At 45.3% G+C, this 24767-nt stretch overlaps 1 protein-coding gene across 1 annotated transcript; it reads right to left on the bottom strand.

The window, feature by feature from the left end:
* Positions 1-13591: 13591 nt before the first annotated feature.
* COMTD1 (catechol-O-methyltransferase domain containing 1) lies at positions 13592-23912 on the bottom strand. The gene is made up of 7 exons (XM_039546344.1): positions 23831-23912; positions 21458-21591; positions 20143-20248; positions 19026-19144; positions 18565-18619; positions 16600-16733; positions 13592-14874 (listed from the first exon to the last, which is right to left on the bottom strand). Exons 1-7 carry the CDS (start codon positions 23910-23912, stop codon positions 14722-14724), a joined length of 783 nt encoding a protein of 260 aa, XP_039402278.1. The 3' UTR covers positions 13592-14721.
* Positions 23913-24767: the final 855 nt, after the last annotated feature.

Raw genomic sequence — 24767 nt, 5'->3', positions numbered from 1 at the left:
AGTCTGATGAAACTAACTGAGGTCATGTTTCTCAGAGTCATGGGTCTTCCTTCTGTTTCAAAAGTGCGAGAGAGAAAAATGCAATTGGAAACAGTGTTACAGCACTTAAAATATACATATCCACTCAATGCTTTTAGACGATCCCCCTGGTTTTTAGACATTTGAGCCTCTGATTTGTATCTAAGGAAGAGATTTCTCTGTGTCTGGAATGTGGTTGGTTTTCTTCCTCCCCCTAGTGAAAGCCCAAGGTCTTCCTTTCCACAAACAACTAAGAATTTCAAGTGGAATGGCTTAATTCCAAGAACGAATTAGTTACCAAGAAGTCAGCCAAATGGAAGCTCAGAACCACGAAAAAATCCATTTTAAATTCTTATTCCAGCACTTTGGACAGACCTTAATTCCTCCCACCCCAATGCAATTCAAAAGTAGGGATGATAAAGCTGAGGTGAAAGCTAGGCGGGAGATCCATGACAAGCAGCAGCCCATGTTTGATCGCAAAGCCCTCTCACCAAAGCACAAAGCCTTCACCAGGCTTCAGATGAGTAGTTTGGGGGTTCAACCTAGGGGCTATTCCTAGTTTATCTTTACAGTGAAGAAGTGGCCAGCTTGATTGTGCAAAGCCTGTCGTAAAGCGCTGCGGTAGGGCTCTTACTTACTAGAGAACACCAGAGAGCAGATTTGTGCCCAGCCTTTGCTCCAGCTAACTGTTGATTCTCAACCAGGTAGAAAGTTTCCTAGAGACAAGGACTCAGGGCAAATCTCCTCCAGTCTTTCCAGACAACCTCCTGGGGGCATCACTGCTCTCTGATGCTAGAGAGTAAGGAATTAAAAGATGTCTTTGCAGAGGCAAGCAGGTTCCAGGAGACAGCAGAAAAACAGTGGTCCTATTGTTTAAAGCCCACTGAAGTCACTAGGAGTCTTTAAATTGACTTCAGTGGGCTTTTGATCAGGACCTTTGACCACTGTTTCCTAACGTCTGGTCCAATGCAAAGCCATGAATCACCACTGATCTGCAGAGCTGGGTGGCTGCATGGTGCTGGCTTCTTCTCCTTACATAGAGCTGCTAAATTGCATGAAAAGAAAACTCAACATACGTTATGCACTTCCCTAATATAGGCAGTGGCTGTCCCTGCCACAAGGGATGCCACTGGATGGCAACAGGCCAGGGAGACAGCCCTTTTCCAATGCCTGAGCCGGCGGGGGAACGTTAAGGCTGATGGTCCTGTCTGTATTTTCCAGGACAAGTGTTCAAAATCCATGTCCTCTGTGGAATGAATTATGGACAAAGTGGACATGGAGGGGAACATCCCATGGAAGGAGGCTCTCTGCTGGACCCCACTCCAGGATGGGGGACTCTGAAAAAGATCTGGGATTGTGATGGATAATCAGCTGAACATGAGCTCCCAGTGAAACAGTGTGGCCAAAAGGGCTAAGCTGATCCAATAATAATTGGATGCAGAAATGGAGGAATCTTGAATAGGAGTAGAGAGGTTATTTTACCTCTGTATTTGGCTGCTGGAATGCTGTGTCCAGTTGTGATGTTCACGGTTCAAGAGGGATGTTGATAAATCAGAGGAAGAGCCCCAAGAATAATTAAAGGATTAGAAAACCTGCCTTATAGCAATAGACTCAAGAGCTCAATCTATTTAGCTTAACAAAGAGGAAGGCTAAGGGGTGACTCCATCAGAGTCCATATGTATCTATTCAGGGAACAAATATCAATATTTGATAATGGGCTCGTCAGTCTAGCAGACCAGGATATAGCATGATCCAATGACTGGAAGCTGAAGCTAGACAAATTCAGACTGGAAGTGGTTAAATCAAAGGCCTATAGAAAGATTCTAATTTTCTATTAAACTCTACTGGGCTTTTCCATAGGAGAGGAGGGCAGAGACCTCAAACTGGGGTCTCCTGCAGCTCAGTGGCCTTCCCTGGTTGGGCTTGGAGGAGTCTCGCCTCTAAACTTCTGAGAGTTTGGGAGAGGAGAATTTCAGCCAGACTGTAAATTCTATGAAGCAGGGATCACCAGCGCCTGACACTGTTTGGTCCTGATCGCTGCTGGGGCCTTTAGGTGCTATTGTAATACAAATGATGCAGTATTATTATTACTATGTATTCATTTGCATTACAGTGGCACCTTGGCCAAGTCCCACTAAGATCAGGACGCTATGTGCTGTATAGAGACCAGTAAGGGACAGTCACTATTCCCAAAAGTTTATAATCTAAATAAGACAGAAAAAAGTGGGAGAGGGAACAGTGGTGAAGTGACTTGCGCAAGGTTACCCAGCAAGTCAGTGACAGAGCTGGGAACAGAGCTGGGTCTCCTGAGTCCCAATCCAGTGCCCTATCCACTGGAGCACACGGTCAGGCATGTACATACCTAAGTGGTGATATTTGAGCCCAATGCTGTTCCTACTGATGTCACAGACAACGTGCCTGGTGATTTTAATGGCTAGAGACTCAGACCCAAGAGGTAGGATTTTGGTGTCCGGTAAAGGAGCTCCCATTTGAAAGCTGGGCTCCTCGTGTGGGTGTCTTTTTGCCTGTGGATTTTATTCAAACTCTTAACACTTTGAACATGTTGCAGGTTGTTACTCTGGTTAATGAACACCACATTATTGTAAGTGTATGCTCCACTTAGACATACTATTTACTGGTAACATCGGTGAAAAGACACATTAACTGTCTGTTTGACATTGCAACATTAGATTTGCAAAAATGTTGCAAGTTTCTTCTGATGGTAAAAAAAATCCCTACCCAACAAAACACTGCAGTAAGAAAAGCACTGAATTTCTTTGATTTTAGTAGGTAAATAGAAATAAAATTATGAGCCTTTAAACTAAAACAATAATTTTTTTCATGTAGCTTGAGACCCGCACAATCAATAATTTTTCTGCTAACGCTGGGGAGAATTTTAGTTGTTTTCATAAAATGTTTTAATTATTTAAAATCATAAAATATAAGTAGGCACAATTTGCTTGGAACTCATTAGGGAAATAGATGAATAACTGGAAAAGATAATGTTTGCTTCTGCATTAATTTAAAGCAGTCTACAATATGAAATCTTAGCCTGGAAAGCAGTGACTTATCAGCAATGTTTACTTTTCATATAATAGGAATAAATATTAAAGTAGCTAGTTATGTGCTTTTCCCTACAGTATTGTGCTGAGGCAAAGAGGTAGATAAATAACTTGTTTGAAATCATACATTAATTTCCGTCTTTTACATGTTATATGTTTGTTCATTTCCTCTTTCAAAGTGGCACCTTTAAAATTATTATGATAAAACAGGTTATTTAGAACCCACAAGTAGCTGCAAATGCATGGGACCAATTTCTGTGTGACTGGAGTTATTCAGGGGGAATGCTTTGTATTTATACAGCAACTTTCATCCTGAGTCATATCACAAAGAACGTAAAGTGCAGTACAGCACTAATAAATGCTGCTACCTCTGGGGTGGCATACAGCAGGCTAGGGAACAGCTGTGCACAAGAGAAGAAAGGGAATTTCCACCTTTAGTTCCTAATACTGTTGTAGTGGAAATCAGCCAAACAGCTCTACAGAAGCATGTGTTTTTACAGTGTCAGGGATGCACCTTCTTGTACTTATGACATAAGCAAGATACTGTGCCATGGATAATGTGAAAATGCAGCAGATAATATTTTACCCTAACTTCTGCATTTAACCTGCTGAGAATTAGATGATCTGGAACAAATCCAGCATAGCATTTGATGGAAGTGAATTCACTGCGTATTTGATGTTGTCTGATTTCTCAGAGACAAGACAGAATAAATCTTTCCACCAGTGCTTTGATTTATTCCCCATCTCCCTGTTTTATTAACATGGCCCAGGTTGCGATTTACGTCAGCATGACTAATTCCATCAAAGTCCACGGCCCCCTGATGGGAATCTCAGCCATGTCCACCGTTCTTGCGTCTGAAAATCTGGTGAGCACAGACTTCGTCAGGTACTGTCTGATCCTTCCTGCTTGTGATGGGGCTGGAAATCTCATAAAAAGCAGAGGAACTGGTAGCAGGTCAGTCCTCCCACAGCAGCCACAAAGAGAATGAAAAACAGTGAAAGCAAAGTCCACTGAATGTTTCTGAGACTGGGCTGGCACTCTGGGGTGTGAGTTCTAACTTCATCTAATCTAACCCGGATGCTGCTGTTTATTTATGTAGCTAGAGTGTTGGGGTGAAGAGTATGCAGGGTAGAGAAAAGCATTTATTTTGGGGGCCCACGCCTGGAGTTCTGAGCTTGGGACATGTAGGGTTCTTCATATTAGTTGAGGTTTTTACTTCAGTCATGCTGAGGCTACTTCCTTAAATGTATAATAGTAAGGGTCTAACCCTGCCCTCTGTGACTCAGGTGTTATGGAAGAGAACATGAGAAACCTAGAGCCAGATTCAATAGCCAGGGAAGTCAATGGGAGTTTTGGGCATTGGATGAGATTCTTACTGGGTTTGTCTAGATTAAGAAGGGAGGGAGTTGTGTTCTAAAATACACCCTGGACTACCCCACCCGCCCATTGCTGCTGCAGGCAATAGGGCTGGATTTCTTCCTAGCACTGGAGAGAATGCAAGAGGCACCCCCAGCTAGCAATGCCCTGGCCTACATGTCATATCCCCAAGCTGGAGCAAACTGCTGGTTAGATTGGCCTGGGCCATTAACTCATTCCTATGTATATTATGACCAGCAGTCAAGCTCCTTTTAGGCTAGCAGCAAAGACTACCCCCTTGTGTGTCTCCTCTCCCCCTGCCCTGGAGGATCCTGACGACTAGGGACTCCAGCAGCAGGTTTCTATTAGACAGTACTCCATTCACTGCAGCATTAGGGGCTCTCTCATTATAAGCTTTCCCACTCTATCAGCAGCAGCCCATATACAACATCACTTTTTACTCTTCGGTGCCAAACTGCTAAAACCACAGTCTGCTCTTGTGCCCACTGATGCCAAAGGCTCTATGCTCCCACTAGAGGGGGACAAAAGAACCATGCTTTTTATCTCCTAATCCAAGTGTAAATCCCCATTGCTCCCACAAATTCCCCCAAGCTGATTTACCACTTGAATTAAACTATAATTATATGTTATCAGCAGTCACTTTATAGTAAGGTTGCAGGATTAAATGCAGTTAACTGTGATGAATTCCAGACACACAGGACAGAAGTCTGAAGAGAAGGCCAGGCTCTGAATAACTGGAAGATAGAGTGTAATGTATTCTAAATATTTGATTCAATTAAGCTTCCTTCTGCTCTTTGTTTCAGCTTACAGATGGCTCATCAATCTACAGTTCAGGGACACACCGCTGTTCTTTCTAATGGTAATTATGTGATCAGGATGGAGACAGGTTTGATTAAACACTTGCATGATGCTCTGCATATTTTAAAGGGAGCAGCGTCCAGAGCAGAGGCAATACGCTGGCCTTGTGCATGCAGATTTAGCCTCATTCACTCAGTAGACCCCATCTGAGCAAAATGAGTGTCTAGCACCGGGGGGAGGGGCCTTTGTGGGTGAAATGAGGTGGTTCCTAGGCTCTAAAGAGGAACTATGGGGACTGCTGAAAAGTAGAGCTAGTGAAAAAATTTCACTTGAAATTATTTTTTTAAATAGCTGGTGATCACAAATTATTTTTTTCCACAAATGATATGCAAATGTGTGAAGGGAACAGAAGGAAACATATCATCTCTGGGAGGAAAGCCAGCTCTGTGGCTAAGGAGTTAGCCTGGGACTCCGAAGATCTGGGTTCAGTTACATGACAAAGGTTATTTGAGGATCTTGGCCTTACAGTCTTTCTGTGCATTAGCTCCCCCTATCTGTAACACAAGGAGAATGATCCATCCTTTCTCTCAGGGTCTGTCTAGCCCAGAGGTGGGCAAACTACAGCCTGCGGGCCACATTCGGCCCATGGGACCGTCCTTTCTGGCCCCTGAATGCCTGACCCCCTCCCCCGCAGCCTCAGCTCGCCATGCCGCCGGATCAGTGCTGTGGGCGGTGGGGCTGCGCGCTCTTGCAGGGCAGCGCAGCTGCAGAACTGCGGCCTGACCCAGTGCTCTGTGCTGTGCGGTGGCATGGCTGGCTCCAGCCGGGCAGCGCTGCTGCCTGTCCTGGTGCTCTGAGCGGAGCGGCTGTAATGCCGCCAGCCGTCAGTGCTCCAGGCAGCGCAGTAAGGGGGCAGGGAGCAGGGCGGGTTGGATAGAGGGCAGGGGAGTTCGGGGTGGTGGTCAGGGGGCAGGGAGTGTGGGTAAGGGTCAGGGCGGTCAGAAGGTGGGGAACAGGGGGGTTGAATGGGGGCAGGGGTCCCACAGGGCAGGAAGGAGGGGGGGGGGTTGGATGGGATGGTGGTGGGGGCAGTCAGGAGCAGGGAGTCTGGGGGCTGTCAGGGGACAGGGAGCAGGGGTCCCCGGGGGGGCTATCAGGGAACAGGGGGGTTGGATGGGGCAGGAGTCCGGGGGGGGCATCAAGGGGCAAGGGGCAGGAGCTGGGCCATGCCTGGCTGTTTGGGGAGGCATAACCTCCCCTAACTGGCCCTCCATACAATTTCGGAAACCCAATGTGTCCCTCGGGTCACAAAGTTTGTCCGCCCCCGGTCTAGACTGTGGGCTCTTTGGGGCAGGGATTGTCTCTCCCTATGTTTGCACAATGCAGCCCAGGCTCAGTTTGGGCTTTGAGGTGCTACCCTAATGCAAGTGATTAACACACAATAATGTGCCTTCCAACTAGCACAGGCACCAATTCAGGGAATATGCAGATTAGAAAAAACCCAAATTATTTAGGCCCCCAGGAGGCTCATGGGGGAGTGCCTGCACCCATGCAGAGCCCAGCTGAAGTCAGTGGGGCTTTATGCAGCAGCAGGGCTGCAGCCACACAGGCCCTATTGCATGTTTGGGACCTTAGGTTGCAAGCTCCTTAAGGCAGGCAGTCGTCCATCCTTTGGATTTTCTACAGAGACAAGTATACTGACAGCGCTTACCATGCAAGCATTACTAGAATTATCATCAGCATTAGTAATACTAAGGCTACAGGTTGTATCTGAGACCTTACTTCCAATCTGGGGAAATTGACCTGTCCGATGGCCGGTCAAGGTCATGTCGTGTAACTGTTTTGGGTCAAGATTGTCACAATTATTTAGTGTTTTGGATGCCCAGCTCATGACACCTTAAAAGTTCCTGATTTTCCGAGCATGGGTGTTCTGCACTGAATGAAAATTGGGCCTCTTTAAGGTGTCTTAGGTTGGTCATTCAAAACCAGTAGCTCCTTTAGAAAATCTTTAGCTGAAAGTTTGTTTCTGACTGTTCACACTTCGAATCCCTACCACACGAGCAACTGAAAAACAGAATTTATAGTTGAAGATCAAGTGTCAAGGGAGAGCACGGCAGAAGATGTGAGGATGAATGTTATTGGTCAGAGACCAGGACTTTACGGGCGAGTGAGGGAGCTGTGACAAAGAGGAGCTGCAGTGAGCTGGAGGCTCCTGACTGAGGGAAGGGTTTGGAGATCTACAAGGCAGGCGACTGAAGGAGGCTGAACTCCAGCCATGTAGAGCCTTAGAGACTTTCAACTGGGACATAGCTCTGGTAGTGGGGCCTGGAGGGCCACTGTGCAAGGACTCAGTAAATAGGCCCCCAGGAGGGGAGTGGTTTAATTACCTGTGGACTGAGAGTCACTAAGGGACTGTGAAGGTGGGAGAAATTGGTAGCAATGGGTTCCAGAGAGTGGCTTCTGGCTACCAGGCAGTTGGCCCTGTTATGATAGGGGTGGTACCCAGAAGCAAGCAAAGCCGGGGGCCAGAGCTCCCACACTGGGGGCCCATGGCATTAACTGACCCTAGAGCTTGCAAATGCTGCCTGCCAGTTTGAGCTCTCTGAGGAAGAAGATGGGCCGGGCTGGTTTTCTTTGTTGAAGTGCCCCCAAGATCAAGGCCAGACCTTCATTCGCATTGAGGAGTGGGAACTGAGACTGCTGCTTCCCTCTCCCATACATGGGCAGGGAAGACATTTCCTCTGGTTTGGACTGTTGTCTCCCTGGAAAGGGGTGGACTCACAAAGGCACAGCTGGAGGGATGTACCCCAGAACCAGACCACAGGGTTGTGACACCCCAGAGAGAGAAACATGGGAGGTAATCGGGCTGCCTGCTTCTCCCCCAAGGGGGTGACCTGGAGGCATTAATGTTGACAGTCCCACTGAAGAGGAATGGGTATTTTCACCAGACAAAGTAATATGACTCAGATGTGTCAAAACCTAAGAGCCGTCCTTCATTGAAATGAACTATACACGGAGTAATCAGCCTGCGAAGCATCGTCAGCGAGAAAACAAGATCATTAATTTCTCCTAAAGCACTTTTCCTTCAGTCACCTGCAGCAAGGCTATGTGCTAGCATGTCCTGGCTCTCAGTCTCAAGTGGGGCGTCTGCAAACTTTCTCTTTTAAAAAATGTTTTGCTTTGATTGATTTTTTTAAATAAATAAAATCCATAATGCAGAGTATGGAGAGAACAGCATGCAGCTATATAATCATTGTTGGCATTCATTTAGCATCTTCCAGATGAGAGTTTTAAAGGGCTTTACAGACAGTAAGGAGTTAATCCTCACAACACACCTGTGAGGAAAGTGGTAACAGTATCAGTATTTCCTGGATGCAGATGGGGAATCTGCGGCATAGCATGCGGAAGGGCCTTGTGACGAACACACATGGGAGAGGGCTAGGACTTACCCTATACCCAATTTACATCCCACTTAAGTTGTGTATACATCTTGTCACAACTTATCTTCCAAGCCTGAGTTTCACTCATAACAGTCCTCAGTTCAGGAAAGCACTTAAGTGAGTGCTTGGCTGAATCAAGGTTTTCAGAGCAGAGCCAGGTACAGACCCCAGACCTCCTGATTCACAGGCCCACGCTCCAACTACCAGACAATACTTCCTGGTCTTTAAACAGACTTACTATCCTGTGAGCAAACAGTGGGAACTGGGGGAAACTGGCTAAGAGAAGACCCATGTTTTGAATAATTGTCCCTTTTCAGACCCCAACCCCATTATTGCTTCTAAATGTTTGGCAATCAGAGCAGTGTTGTTGACTCTTGCACTTCTACCGTCAGTCTCTCAATAGTTGATTGCTTTTGTTTGTTTGTTTTTAAAGCGCTATTGCCAGGATTCAGTTGAGTGCATGGGAAAGTTTCAGCACACAGTAGAACTGAGATTCTGTTGCACTGATGTGACCTCTCTGCTGAGGGTCTGCACATCTGGAATGACCGCCTCCCTCAATATACATCTGGGGCATCCTTCCAGCTGAGGGTCAAGTAGTAGTGACCCTGGTAGTTCAGTTGGTGGGTGCAGTACTGGGTTTACCGTGGCGCTAGGCCCAGAGTCAGAAGGGGCCCTGGCCAGCCCGATCCCGCGGCTGGGTGAGCTGGCCAGGAAAGCTGCCCCCGCCCCGCCTCTGCTCTGCCTCCACCCCACCTCTTCCGAAGGCCTTTAGACAGGAATAGAGAGCTCTATAAAGAAGCTATTATTGTTATCGCTATTATTAGAAAAAAAGTAACTTGTACTGCAAAATTACAAAATGCGCTTAAACATTATGTAAATTGTCTACAGCTGGATTCTAATTCCCACAGTGTTTATCTCCCCAGCGCCTGAGGCCCCAGTTACAGGATGTTCCTCACATCAGTGTTTCTCAGTCAGTAGGTCACAACCCCCAGGGGATCACAAAAGGCAGTCAGAAGGATTGTGACACCTCAGACATGTTAGTGCAATCCAAAGCAAAGAAAATCTTGTTTCCCCTTCTCCCCCCACTTCCTGTACACCTTACTCCTCAAAGCCAGGCATTCTCTGTGAACCTCTCGAGATGGGCGGGAGCAGGGCTGCGGCATGGGGGCTGGGCTGGCATGGAGTTGGAGGCAGAGCAGGGCTGGGTTGTGCTCCCTCCCTACCCCCCATGGGGGGTGGGCCAAAGCCCTGCTGTGCCCCCTGGATGTTCCTCCACACCCTCCTAAGGGGGGTATCCCACAGTTTGGAGACCACTGAACTAGAGGGTAACAGGGTGATATGTAATAGCCAACATGGATTTGTCAAGAACAAATCATGCTAACCAAGTTAATTTCCTTCTTTGACAAGCTTACTGGCCTAGATAGGTGGGAAGCAATAGATATGAGATATCTTGATTTTTAGTGAGGTCTTTGACACAGTCCCATGTGACATTCTTATAAGCAAACGAGGGGAATGTGGCCTAGATGACTTTATTATTAGCTGGGTGCATAACTAGTTAAAAAATGTACTAAAAGCAGTTATCAATTGTTTGGTGTCAAACAGGTAGGATGTACAGTATTCTAGTGAGATCCTTCCAGGGTTTGTCCTTGGTCTGATACTATTCAATATTTTCATTAATGACTTGGCTAAGGAAGTGAAGACTATGCTTATAAGGTTTATGGATGAAACAAGGCTGGGAAGTGTTGCAAGGACTTTGGAGGACAGGATGAGAATTACAGGGGTGGAGTGTTAGGATATAGATATTCAGGCCTGTCTGCAAAGGCCTATACTTTAAGAATTTAGGTGTATTCTTATCACTTAGCTAGTTATAGAGGTATAAAAGAAAGAATAAAAAAATCACTGTCTGTCTGTGTAATAGCCTTCTCTTACTGTGACAGTCTGAGGCCTGGTTCTTCAGCTAAGCAGCAGAGGCCAGCCATAAACTGGGAAATGTATGGTCACATCCTCACATTCCAAACTAGTCATATTGAAATAAGTCAATCTGGGGCTGTTAGGAAGGTGATTCGATCTATCACCTCCAGAGAAAGGGAAGAGCCTAAAACCATGTAAAAGAAAATTTAGTTTAGTAGTTTTCTGTCTGGTAAGAACTCACTTATCAATAGACACAGCTGGAGAACCCTTATGTCTGTATAAATGTAGTTGTAAAATCCTCACTTCTGTATTGTTTTGTATGTTTATTTGCATGGTCTCTGTCTGGTTCTGTAATTTTCTGTTGGCTGTATAATTAATTTTGCTGGGTGTAAACTAATTAAGGTGGTGGGATACAATTAGTTAGCTAATCATGTTACAATACGTTAGGATTGGTTAGGTAAATTTTAGTAGAATGATTGGTTAAGGTATAGCTAAAAATATTACTGTATAAATTAGGGGCAAACAGGAAGTAAGTTGGGATTCGAAAATAAGGAAAAGGAACTTAAATTTAAGCTTGCTAAAAGTTCACCCCAATAAACATCGAATTGTTTGCACCTTCGGACTTCGGGTATCGTTGCTCTCTGTTCATGCGAGAAGGACCAGGGAAGTGTAAAAGTGAAGGAATAAGCTCTCTAACAATGCTTATAAGGTTTATGGATGAAACTCAGCTGGGAACTGTTGCAACGACTTTGGAGGACAGGATGAGAATTCACAACAATCTTGACAAACTGGAGAACTGGTCTGAATTCAGTGAGATGAAATTCAGTAAAGACAAGTGCAAAGTACTGCACTTATGATGTGAAAATCAAATGTACAACTATAAATATGGTAAGGGCTGTTAGAGAGAGGATGGGGATCAATTGTTTTCCATGTCTACTGAAGGTAGGAGAAAAAGTAATCTGCAGCAAGGGAGATTTAGGTTAGCTATTAGGAAAAGCTTTCTAACTCTAAGGTAGTAAAACTCTGGAATATGAATTCATGGGGGGAGGCTGTTGAATCCCCATCTCTGGAGGTTTTCCAGAAAGGTTAGTCCATCCCTGATAGGTGTTTGTCTAAATTTGCTTGGTCCTGCCTCAGTGCAGGGGGTTGGACAAGATGACTTCTTGAGGCTCCTTCCAGCCCTACATTTCTATGATTCTATAGTAAAACCTATGAAACAGTCCCCCTTCACAGAATGTACATATTTGTAGGTTCAGATCGTAGGGTCCTTGCCAATCGGGTCATCAGCCACACTGAAAAGCAGAAAGAAACCTGGGTCAAGATTTTCAAGAGTGCGTTGGAGGATGTTTCTTAAAGGGGCCTGTTTTGCAGAGGGCAGGTGCTCCATGCTTTCTGAAAAATCAGGCCCTGTTAAGGTTCTCAGGTCAGCATCTGGAATTTCTAACTCCCTTCTGAAAATCTTGTTGCTAGGAAGATGTGCAGCTCCTTCTTGGTCCATATACCTTGCTGAAAATCCAGTTTTTTTTTCTTTTCTGGTCAGTAAAAGAACACCTCCCCCCTCACACACTTCTTACAAAGGTGGACTCGAGGGTTCCAATGAACAGTACACAAGCCATCTGATCGACAGCTGGGACTAACCAGCCACAGAGTTGTGGGTTCTGAGAACTCAGACGCCTAAACCTGTTGAATGCTGTGAATAAGCAGAGTGTGTTTCTATGTCACTTTCTAACTGCACTGGAAACTGTACAGTTTTCCTTTCTGGACTGTCATTCATGGCTAGATCCAAAAGCAGCTGTAAAGTGCTTCACACTGCCTGGCAATAATTATAACAGCTTGTAATGTCTTTTAGAGGAAGACTTCAACACAGCAAAACCCCAATACTTGTCAAGCAGCGTTTGCTTTGAGTTTTCTGCTGGAATAGTAGACAGTCTCTTGAGGAAGGTTCATAGTCCACAAGTCTCTTTTGACTAGTGTGTGACAAAATCAAATGACAGATGCAGCTAATAAGTACCTAGATAGCTAGAACTTCACTAGACCAGTTTTGCTGTAAAGATGTAGGCTCCTCACAGTAAAGTAAAGGGGAGGAAAGTTTTATCCGTTTCCATAGTCACAATGTTGTGTTATTCTGGATGTTCTGGAACAGATGGGTACTGAGGACATCGTTTCTATCACAATATGCATGATACAAGCACCCTTGCCTGCCTGGCTTCTTAGAAGGCCAGAAAGCACAAGCTATACAATAGTGGTCTCCAACCTTTTTACGCCTACGATCATTTTTTGAATTTAAGGACAATCCAGGATCTACCCCCACCCCTTCCCCAAAGCCCCACCCCCTCTCTCCATTCCCCCCCCCACTCTCCCCCAACCTCATGCACTTTCACCAGGCTGGGGTAGGGGGTTGGGGTGCAGGCTCTGGGCTGAGCCTGGGGCAGGGGGTTGGGGTGCAGGAGGGGGTGTGGGCTGTGGAGGGAGTTTGGGTGCTCTGGGCTGGGGCAGGGGGTTGGGGTGCAGGAGGGGGTACAGGGTGCTGGCTCTGGGAGGAGGATCAGGGCTAGGATTCGGGGTGCAGGAGAGGGTATGGGGTGCTGGCTCCAAGAGAGGGCTCAGGGCTGGTGTGTGGCCTCCTGCTGGGCAGCACTTACCTCCGGCAGCTCCTGGTCTGTGGTGTAGTGCGGCTGCTGCTAAGGCAGGCATCTCCCTGTCTACCCCAGCCCCACGCCACTCCTTGAAGGGGCCAATGCGCCCCTGTGACCCCTGAGGGAGGGGTGGGGGGCATGTGGCTTCGCACGCTGTCTCTCTCTGCAAGCACTGCCCCCGCAGCTCTCATTGGCCAGAGTTCCCCATTCCTGGCCAATGGGAGCTGTGGGGGTGGTGCTTGCAGAGAAGGACAGCACATGGAGGGAAACCCTTGTCCCCGCCCCCTGGGGCCACGCTGGCCACTTCTGGGAGCGGTGTGGGGCTGGGGCAGGGAGGGAGCCTGTCTTAGTGGCAGCCCTGCTGCGCTGTCGGAGATGGTGATCGATTGGTTGGTGACAACTGCAGTGTATGAGGAGATACTATACCAAATACTGGGCATGAACAGCAATGCTACAGGCTCCCTGCTGTTTGAGAAATTGATCTTACAGGGAGCTCACAGCCTGATTACACAGGGCCCATCTCTTGTTTTCTTAAGTCTTCATGACCTTAAATGTCACTGGCAGACTACCCACTACATCCCCACCGCTTGTTCGGTAAGTAAGATAACGAGGAACAGCAGCACACATTTTGCTATGTCCTCTGCATGGATTAAAGCAGCAACACTAACACAACTGTAGAGTGGCAATCATCTAACCCGAGTATGTGTCCTCCGATCTCACCAGTCTCCTGGCAATGCTACCGTTATGCTACCTCCCATTCTCAGCTTTGTTGCCAGCATGACCCTTTTGCCCTTCTGTCAGTGGCGCATAGGTTTCATTGTGCTGGGTTACAGCTGCTTTCCTCTCCTGGTTACTCATGCTGCTTTGTGGCTTCGTTTCTAGAGTGATTTACAGGACCACTCCTAAGAGATGGTGAGCACTGTTAAATCCCCTTCAAGGCAGTGAAAGCCAAGGAAAGATGGTCTTTTGGTTAACACGCTGAACTGGGCCTGGAGCCGTCAGGGCTCCATTCCTGGCAGTGCTACAGATTCCCTATGGGATCTTGGATAAATCACTTAATCTTTCAGTGCTTCAGTGCTCACCCTTTATCTGTGTTGCGTGTGTAAATGTAAGCTCTTTACAATGGGGAATGTCTGTATCTCATAATACAAATAATAAAAAAGTCATTCAGTGTCTTGAAGGAGTGAGTCGTTAAGGAGATTCCTTCCCTCTATCACTATCTCTTACAAAGACAACTTACTGTGGGTTTTTCCTTTTTATTGTGATATAAAATTATACTAAATTTTAATATAAATCTTTTTTCTACCATTGTATTTAGATACCTGTAGTTTTTCTGGTCATTTCAAGGGCTGTTTTCCCAGCTTTATGCTATTCAGCTGAGACACAGGTTCACAGATGCTACTCATGTTCCACCTTAGTTTTGCCTGATGAATTGTTTCTTCTCTGTCTCCCTGTCATTGCTCAGCATTTTTCTCCCACTATAGCTTGAATGCTAGTGTCACTCCATCCCCCATTGGGAGCATGCTGATATTGACTCGTACATCTCGTAAGATCTTCTCATTGAGGTGGTGGAGGCTTTGGGTTTCCATATCATTCTTGCTTGGCTTCAATACTTTCCCGTGCCATAAAACCTAATGTAAAAAAGAATCACATGCATACAATCACCCTCATGTGCAAGCTGCACACTGCATCTGACCAGGCTGTTGCTGGCACTGACAGTCCAAAGGAAAGTGTAGGGTCAAGAGAACTTTATTAGCGTTTACAAGACTATGGGCTTCTCTACATGCAGAGTTGTAAGTGTTTAACTAAAGGTGTGATTTTAAAACTGATTAAATTAGAATAGTGCAAAAGGTTGTGTGGACACACTGCAGTTTAATCCATATTTATTTCAGATGATTTTAAACCCATTCAAAAGAGGTTGGGGCTAAACTAATATAAGCCTGGTTTAAACTCATGCAAGTCTGTCCACACAGCCTTTCACAAGCATGTGCTGACAACCCCTTTAACTTCCTTTTGTTAGGCCTTGTCTACACTACAAAAGTTTTGCTAGCATAGCTATGTGGTTAGGAGAGGGGGGGGGGGGAGAAAGCACACCCCCAGCCAATATAGCTAGGCTGGCAAAACTCCCAGTGTAGACATAACATGCTAACAGAAGAGTGTTTCTGTTGGCTTAACAAATGTCATGCAGGAAGTTGGTATAGCTATGCTGGCAGAACTCCTTCTGTTGCCGTATACTGTGTCTCCATTAGGAGGCTTGGCTGGCATAGCTATCCCAGGCCCGGCTGTGGTAGTGTAGAAAAGCCCTTGATCACAAAGTAGTTAACAAATCAGGAGTTTGGTTGAAGAGCATTATAATATTTTGCATTGATACTAATAACACACCACATAGAGGCAGCATACTCCAGTGGGGCTGGGAGTCCAGAGTCTATTCCCTGACTTGGTGACTTTTGGCAAGTCACTTAATCTTTCTGGTCCTGATTCAGCAGTCCATCCCTATTCAGCCTATCACTTAAGCGCATGCTTAACTTTAGGCATGTGCTTGAATCTCATTAGCATCAATGGAACTTAAGCTTAAGTGATAGGTTGAACAGGGACAAACTTCAGTACGTATGTAAATACTTTGCTTAATTTGGGCCTCTCTCAGTTTTCACATCTATTTATTGGGGACAACTATACCCACCTACTTTCATAGTGTGCTTTGACACCCTTGGGCAGAAGGCTCTATAGAAATGCAACAAATCTCAGAGCTGTTTGCAAGTAATAAGCCTCAGACCAGCCCCTATAAATAAGTTAACCTAATAGAAATAGGTAGACATATGAAAATGTGTAGACATTCCTAACACAACTAACACTAATCCCTCTCTTTCTTTTTGAGTAATACTGTTCAATAGTTTCTCTAAAGTATTTGGAAGTCGCTTGTAACATGATGATGAATAAAGCAAATATAATTTTAGGTATTATGAACAGTTTACAATTGTAGAAGATGCCCTATAGGAGGATATAACTGTTAAATATCAATATCCCATAAAACATTCTTTGTGTAATGCATGAATAGCTTGATAAGACGTTGGTATTCTGCACTTTTTGTGTGTGTGTGTGGGCACAGTAGACGCTGAAGTGTACATATATACAGGTTAATGCAAGGTCGTTTTAGTTGCTGCAGATATTACCTGTGTGCGTCATTAACAGGTAAATAGAACAATCATGTTCTCTTTTTTTTTTTTTAATCACCTTTATATAACTTGCAAACTGAATGCTGTGTTTGGGATCTATGTCCCCTGGGTCAGAATTAGATAGTTCCAGTAACAACCTTAATATGATTTAACGTGGGGGTGGAACAGTGGGTTAATACTTACGTTATCAATAGCTATGATTCCCCCTTTCCTTATGAGACGTAAACATTTTTCATAGTACTCATTGTAACTCTGTTTATCTGCATCTATGAAAGCAAAGTCATAGGTCCCAGCTTCACCGTCTGCCAGTAGTTCATCTAGACAGGAAACAAAGTGTGTTGTGATGCCCACGTTTAACACTGAAGAAAGGGGTGAGACAATCCATGTATGTCAAGGCTCAGAGTCTACAAAGGTCTGGAGAAGCTTACTATCCAATTTCAGAAGCAGCCAAAGCCATAGCGTAGACTGTAGACATGATACTCCTAAATTTGGTTCAGTAAGAGTAGGTTAGGATCCTTTAAACTGGGTTTACACTACTTCTCCCATTAGGTTTAAAATCAGCTTAGCTAAACTGGTTTTAAAGCTGGTTGGAAATTTCCCCCCAGTAGAAAGACCCTAGATGTTAAATGAATTTTCAGATTGCTCAATCTACTGCTGACCACAATGCTGTAATTTGGGCCATGCAGAATTCTTACCCAGAAGGCCCTTTGGTGGACTTTGCCTGAGCACGTGCATCCTTTGTGTAATCACAGATGGCAGCAAGTGGTTGTCACCCACTGGGCTTTTCTCAGCAGTCTCTCATTCCATTTCCCCTTTTTGGGCCAAAACAAGTGCAACTGGGGTCTGTTAAAACTTTCTTATGCTGCACTCTGTCTGGCTGACAGCTCCAAACTGGAACTGTCAGCTGCAGAGACAATGGCTCTGGTCCACCCCAGGGCACTAGAAGGTGAGAGAGAAGTACTTGGCGGTTTATAGCCCCACCCACCACTACTCTGTGTTTTGGGAGGGGACCCCATTTGGGTTTGGAATCTCACTCCCCACTGCAGCATCTCAGAAGAGGAGACGGGGAAGAGAGGTAGGGTTTTGAGAGGCCTACTATGAAGGAGCAAGGAGCTCATGCAAAGTTATCTGCCCTTCTCAAATTGCTCTGCACCCTCTTGTTTTGGAGAACAACTTGTGAGGCCTTTTCTGCATGGGGCTAGTCAGCAGACCGCCCTGTTGTTATCAGAGTTTGTATGGGTACACTGGAGGGAAGAACGTGGCCCAGACAAGGCTAATGTTTGTGACAGAAGAGAGTGGGTGACAGGCCGCATTAGTCTAGCTACCAGGCAGGACAGCAGCATCAGTCACAGTAAGAAGACACTGCCCCCTGGGTACTACAGTGACTGTGCTAGGCTGCTTCTGGGCAGTTTTTTCTCTTAAAGACACTTCTTCTGAAAAGCTGAGTGTGGGCAAAGAAGCAGCATTGGCTGGTGGAATGGATCACTGGCGTTTGCAGTGGGAATAAACAGTCTTTCTGACAGCAACTTTCCCTCCTTAATGCTGCTCCCCTGTGAGACAGTGCTTCCTGTTATACGAACTTGTTCTGCATCTGCCTTTTCCGTGGTCTTGGAAGGCTTTGCTTCCTCCTGACCACGAATACCAAACTGCATTTCCCCAGATCAGAAATGTCCTGCCTCTGATGCTTGTACACTAGCTTCTCGACTCCCTCTGCATCTTTCGCTCCTCAGAGAAGACTTTGCTTGCCTAGAATAAACAGATAATCACTTAGAATAGACACTTCATGGGAGAGAAATTGGGTTTTGTCCAATTTAAATCCATCTTAAGCAGCTTTCCCTGTGATAGAAGCAGCAAGACAATACCTCTTTTAATATTAAACACAGCAATGGGCTGCGTGGGTAAGTGACCAATGTAACAATGGATGGTAGATGAACAGTTATCCACTTTCTCTCTCCTCTCTACCAGTATCTGAAAACAGCTGAACTCTTCCTAAATTTCCTTTCTATAAACAGAGAAGCCGCCCATTGTGACTGATGAAACTGCATGTTCATCTTTGCTATACAACTCCTAATCTCAGACGTCACATGAGGGACTCCTCCCCAGCCTAGGTCTTCAGCCTCTACTTTTCATATTTATTATGTTACCTACCAAGTGTTTGAATTGCTGGTTTAATCCGCAAGTCTATTTTATGCTCCACTCCTGCCTGAAACAAAAGAGGAAAGGGATTTGATGGAAGTAGTTGTGAAATATCTTGAAGTGGGATGCACTCAGAAAAGTCACCATAAAATTGGAGGCTCCCATACCTACTTTCCCTGTTACTTCCAGCATTCATATAACATTTGGTCAAACAACAGGCCAAGTTTACCAAGTTGCCTCAACCCAGCCTATACTATAGTGCCTAAAGTGAACGCTCACATTCCGTGGCACTTGGATTTGGGTGGATAAGTTGTGTAACCTTCTAACTACCTGATTCTTTCCTGCAGCTACCACACATGCACATCTGAGACTTGGAGGGAAACAAAGTTAAGCCCTCCTGGAACATACTCCTACAATTCTGAGCACTCCTATTCAGAGCATGCAGCATTTAGGGACGGGCAGAGACTATTTACCTCTTTCCACAGTGGCTTTCCAATACTGACGTAATCTTCATTTATATCGCAGGCAACGACTTTGCCATCATCTGGCAAGACTAGTGCCATGTTTAAGGTATTATAGCCTGTAAAAACACCTAGAAAAGACACGAGGGAAAGAAGTAAGACTCATTTGACCATAAAAACTGATTTAACTGTAGACAAGAAGGGTTTTTTTTGTGTTAAAGAATATAGCCCCCCAAAAGAGCTGAGGATCCCAAATCACTAATAATTAATGCTATCTGTCCCATTACCAGGGTAGCATTTTGTAGCTGCTGAAGCCCGACAGAATAGTGGCTGTGAACGCTTGTTAGTTCTCTAGCTAAATTCACAGCTTACGTCTGTCAAGGGTACCTCAGAGTACCATCCTGTATGGCATGAATTTGACTTTAGCGGGTCTCTAAGTGAAAAAGGAAGAGGAGGGGATGGAGCCACGGTCAGCGTGGCACACTGAATCCTTGTGGGCTGTGCCTGTTGTTCTCCACCTGCAGTAGCTGGCAGCTGCTGTGGATTCCCTAACCCTGAAAAACAGGAGGTTGAGAATCCTTCCCTTAGGTCCACCCAAGCCAAGCCCTTTCCCTTGGGCTTTGATCTCTTCTTCTGCTTTTGTCCCATGGTGCTTTCCACGTAAGCCACTCACACTGCTGTACCGTCAGCCCTGAATTAGGCTTCACCACACCCCTGAGAGGTTGGTCTTTCCTCATCTGTACAATGGGGATAACAGGCAGGGAGGTCAGGGTCAACACTTTCCAGAGTGGCCACTGATATTAAGTACCCAAACTGTGACCCCTGGGGCCTGATTTCCAGAAGTGCTGAGCGCTCACCACTGAAGTTGATGTCAGTGGAAGCTGGGGATTTGCAGCACCTCTAAGAATCAGGAACAGGTGTCTCAAGTTGGGCACCCAGTATCAGTGGTCACTATTGAAAATCTGACTTGCCCAAGGTCAGAGGCAAGAAGCTAACCGAAGAGTCCTGCTCTGACCACCTCCCATCACCCTTGGTGCTCTTTGGTAGGCTTGGTGAAGCAGGGAACTATGTTGACATAGCTTCCAAATGATCAGTGTTGAGCCATGCCCTAGGAAATGTGCATTCTTACCTATTTCAATAGCTTTCTTGGCTTTGATGAGTTTGGCCAAGTTTGCCATAAGCTGAGCTTGGTCACAAGACACCATCATTCTACTCCAGGGATGGTCCAAGGTGAGCTAGAAAAGGAAATGGTACAAAATTGAAAGGAAACAGGAAAGGAAAAACTACCCTGAAGTTGTTTTTTCAAGCAGATTCCCAAGAGCCCAACGTGATACTCAGGATGAGGACAGCATTGGGGTTTATTATTACTGTTGATCTCAGAGAAGCAATTTCTGTTCATTTACCAAAGAAGATACATGTATAAGCAGCTACCATTGTTGTGGGCAAACCTAACAGTGAGGGTAAGTAACCACAGGAGCAACTTACATAGGGACGGGAGGGATTCTCTGCCACTTGAAGTCTTGAAATCAAGATTGCTGTCTTTCTACAAGTCACGTTCTAGCTCAGCAAGCAGCTATGGGCTTGATGCAAGAATTGCTGGCTGGAATTCTATGGCCTTCTATGACTAGATCATAATGGTTCTTTCTGGCCTTAAAATCAACACATTTGTTTTCTATTTAAATATTTTCTATAGGGAGCAATGCAATGATTATGGAGGGGGTAGTTTGGCCCAGTGGAGAAGGCGCTGCCTGCCAAAGGAGAGCTGGGTTATCTAGTCTGGCATTCTGCCACTGGCCTTCTGGGTGCCATGGGGCAAGCCACTTCAGTAGTGGGAATCCAGTACTTAGATAATTTGGGACTCTGGGCCTTAGATACCACTACAAATCTACATACAGGTGGATAGAGAAAAGGCAGTTCTTTAGGGACTAGCAGACCTATGTACTGGGCACAGACAATATTGAAATGCCTTATAGTGATGGACTCAAGGAGCTCAATCTATTTAGCTTCACAAAGAAAAGGTTAAGGGGCGACTTGTTGACAGTCTGTAAGTACCTATGTGGGGAACAAATATTTAACAATGGGCTCTTCAATCTAGCAGAGGAAGGTGTAACGTGATCCAGTGGCTGGAAGTTGAAGCTAGACAAATTCAGACTGGAAATAAAGCATGCATTTTTGACAGTGTAATTAATGATCAGAACAATTTACCAAAGGTCGTGGTGGATTCTCTATCACTGATCATTTTTAAATTAAGATTGGATGTTTTTCTAAAAAAGCCACTCTAGGAATTATTTTGGAGAAGTTCTATGGCCTGTGTTATACAGGAGGTCAGACTAAATGATCACAATGGTGCCTTCTGGCCATGGACTCTATGAATCATGGGACATTAATAGCAGTACTGTAGACACACCACGCTCCACAAAACACATCTTGAGAAAAACACTGACCAGTCGCAGCTTCTTTAGGACTGGATGCTCCCGCAGAGAGTGATCCAATATGTATTGCCATAGTGGGCTCCCTTTTCCAAGTAGAGTCTTGGGTGATCGGGGAATTCCAAAAGCTAAAAATGGATATTTTTTACCTATTAAAAAAAATTAAGATATTAAAAGGTTTTGTGTCTCAGTGGAAAAAGTTTGCAATGACCAGTTATGCCTTGAGCAAATAAAGACCAAGAAAACTGCCACTAAAGGTGCCTTGCTCTGCAAAACCTCAAATGAAGATGGTGAAGGGGCTAGACAGCTCAGGGGACTGGCAGTGGGATTAGAGGTTTTTCACCTCTAAAGCATCTGTTCAAATCCAGTCCAGGTCTGCAGTGACTGTAAATTGACACTGATGTCATTCAGTGGCTGATTTTGCCATTAGACAGCACATTTAATTCAAGGATCTCAATGATTTTTTTCTAATAATATCCCTGCTTTACAGAGGGGCAAACTGAGGCACAGAGAGGTCTGGTGACTTGCCACAATCACCCAGCAAGTCAGTGACAGGGCGAGGAACAGAACGCGAGCATCCTAGTCCCTGCTCCTCTGCTCAGACTGTGCTTGCTCTTGCCCCAGCTGATGGGAGAAAACTAGCACCTGCTCCTCTTACCAGAAGAAAAAGCCATGACCAGAACACTATGATGGCAATTTCCAATGTGCTTAGGAGGATACATGTCTGTCTGCAGTCACCCTGCAAGGGGAGGGCTGAGACAGCTCACAGCAGCTTTGCTAAAACCATGGCCTTTTAATCCCGAGTAGAAGAGCTATTGGTAGGTGTGCTTTCCAGCCTATTGCAGTACAGTGGCATAGTGGATTATACAGACAGACTGGGCCCTTAACAGCGCTGTATATTTACTGCCAGAGCTCAGTCAAATCCTGGCCTATAACCCATTCCTTGTGTTCAGTTCTTGCTAGAAAAGGTCTTTTGGAGAGGATACTCTATCTTGCTATTCACTCGGAGTAGGTTCCCATGTATACATAAAAACAACGAGGAGTCCAGTGGCACCTTAAAGACTAACAGATTTATTTGGGCATAAGATTTTGAGAAGTGGGGGTTTTTACCCACAAAAGCTTATGCCCAAATAAATCCGTTAGTCTTTAAGGTGCTACTGGACTCCTCATTGTTTTTGTGGATACAGACTAACATGGCTACCCCCTGATACTTGGCACCATGTATACAGAACGCAACCACAAAAAGGAACAAAACGGGGTAGACGTTTGCTTTTACTGTTCAGCTTATTGAGAACAGACAGACGTACAAATGGCGAAGCTAAAGCTCTGACCCTGATTTTCCTATACTGGGTCTGTTTGGAGCCTGGACTTTGGCTCATGCTATTGTGGAAATAGGCACTAGTTGTAAACTGTTGACAACTCTTGTGAGTTTCACAATATTGGTCTCTTTCCCAGCTGCAGTCAGATGATTCCAAGAGAATCTGAACTTTCATTAAAAAAAAAGAAAAGAAAGTTTAGCCCTTATATTTGCAGAGAAAAAAACTTGAACATGGAACTCCTAAAGGATCAGAACCCAGAAGGCAAATAGAAGCCAAGTTTTATTTTTCTACAAATCTCATGATTTGTAAAGCAAATCTCACAATTTCGAATGCTTGGGGCTAGCTATACTGCAAGATGTGCAGCATGCAAACTTGCCCAATGTGCACAGGGTTTGCCATGGATTCCTATAAGTGCTCATCCTACAATGAGATCTGCTAATACAAACCCATGCAGAGTCCTAAGACAGGCAAAGGAGTCCACAACAGCCGCGCTCATTGCAGGATCAGGATTTTATTTGGTCTCCTGCCTCAGGCACAGGAAGGTGAACCAGCCAGCGTGCCCCTGGCCAGTGCTTGGGGACAGGAGCAAAGGGAATTCCCTCCAGAGCCCATGCCCGACCTGGGAGCTGTCAGCCTGTGACCTGAAGCATAAGATTCCATTACCCACCTCATTAAAAAGGATATTGTTATTCTCCAGGGCTTTTGAAAATGTAACCGCAACCTTTAAGTCTATAGAAATCTCTCTCTCTCCCCTTCGCTCGCTCCCTATACAATATTTCACACCTTCACTTGGCTAACATTCTAGAAGCCAGCAGTTTTAATTCCAGCACCTTCCCCCCTTTTCCCTCTCCCCTTCCCCCAACATCTAGTAAATTACTTTCTAACCTACACACACACACTTTTTTTTAAATGGGTGGTAAAGTGCAGCTGGATTGAGCACAGCCAGTGACTGTGCTTTGAAGCGGACTGCTGCTGCCTTCTGCTCAAGGAGAGCTCACTTCTGGCCACGAGCTTGGGAGCTGGGAGGGTGTGTTGGATTTTATAGATCAGATAAGAAAGCGGCGCTTACCTGCTAAGACTCCAGTAGCAAAAGCAACCCCTAGGACTGCGGTCCCAATGGCCATTTCTTTAGTTATACTGAAAAAGGGCATTTGGGGTAACGGAGGAGAAGAAGGAAATAGCAGCAAGATTCAAAATGGATGTTGTTGGCTGCAGCAGCTTTAAGAACAATGACTAACTCACTGAGTGCATTAGGGTTCCTTATCTAGTGAGCATCACGTGTTTGCAGGGCCTGAGCAAGCATTGCAGCCACGTGATGATCACAAACAACAGTGGGAGAAGAGCAACATCTACAGGCAAGAACAAACAGGGCTTGCTGTCATTCGTTTTGTTTATGAGCATTGGCATCTTACAGTGGAGAAGCCAGGCACTCTGAAAGAGGCATGAAATCATCATAAGCTCAGGTTACAAGTCAGTGCTTGCAAAATTAGCATTTAAATGTTCTAAGGGAATCCAAAGCAATCTCTACTGCAATAGTGGAATCTAATTACTGGGAAATCTCTGTTTTGGATTACAACAGCCTCAGGCTCTGGGAGGTGTAAAAATAGTTAGCAGCGGGTCTATAAAGGTCTGCAATATTTATTGTTTTATAGGCAGGGTGTTTGTTTCTGTTAAGATGAATAAATAACTTTGCATCTGGAGGTTCTCAGAATTAAAGAAGATGGTGTAAAATATCTTCAGGGTCTGCAAGATAGCGTGCAGCTATGAGGGGCAGTGCAGTCTGGGCATGGGACTGGGAGATTTGGGTTTATTTCCAGCTCTACACTGACTTGCTTTGTGACTTTGCACAAGGGACATTTCTCTTTGTCTTTGCTTCCCATTTGCTTTGATTGTAAGCTGTTTGGGGCAGGGAGTCTCACACTACTTGCATCTAGTCCAGATGCAAGACTTGCAGACAGAAGCTGCAGGTACTACTGTAGTATGTATACAAATAATAAATAATGCAG

This window comes from Mauremys reevesii, linkage group 7 (genome assembly GCF_016161935.1).
Source record: "Mauremys reevesii isolate NIE-2019 linkage group 7, ASM1616193v1, whole genome shotgun sequence".
NCBI lineage: Eukaryota > Metazoa > Chordata > Testudines > Geoemydidae > Mauremys > Mauremys reevesii.
The sequence above is the reverse complement of the archived record's forward strand: the minus strand, read 5'-3'. Positions and strand labels throughout refer to the sequence as shown.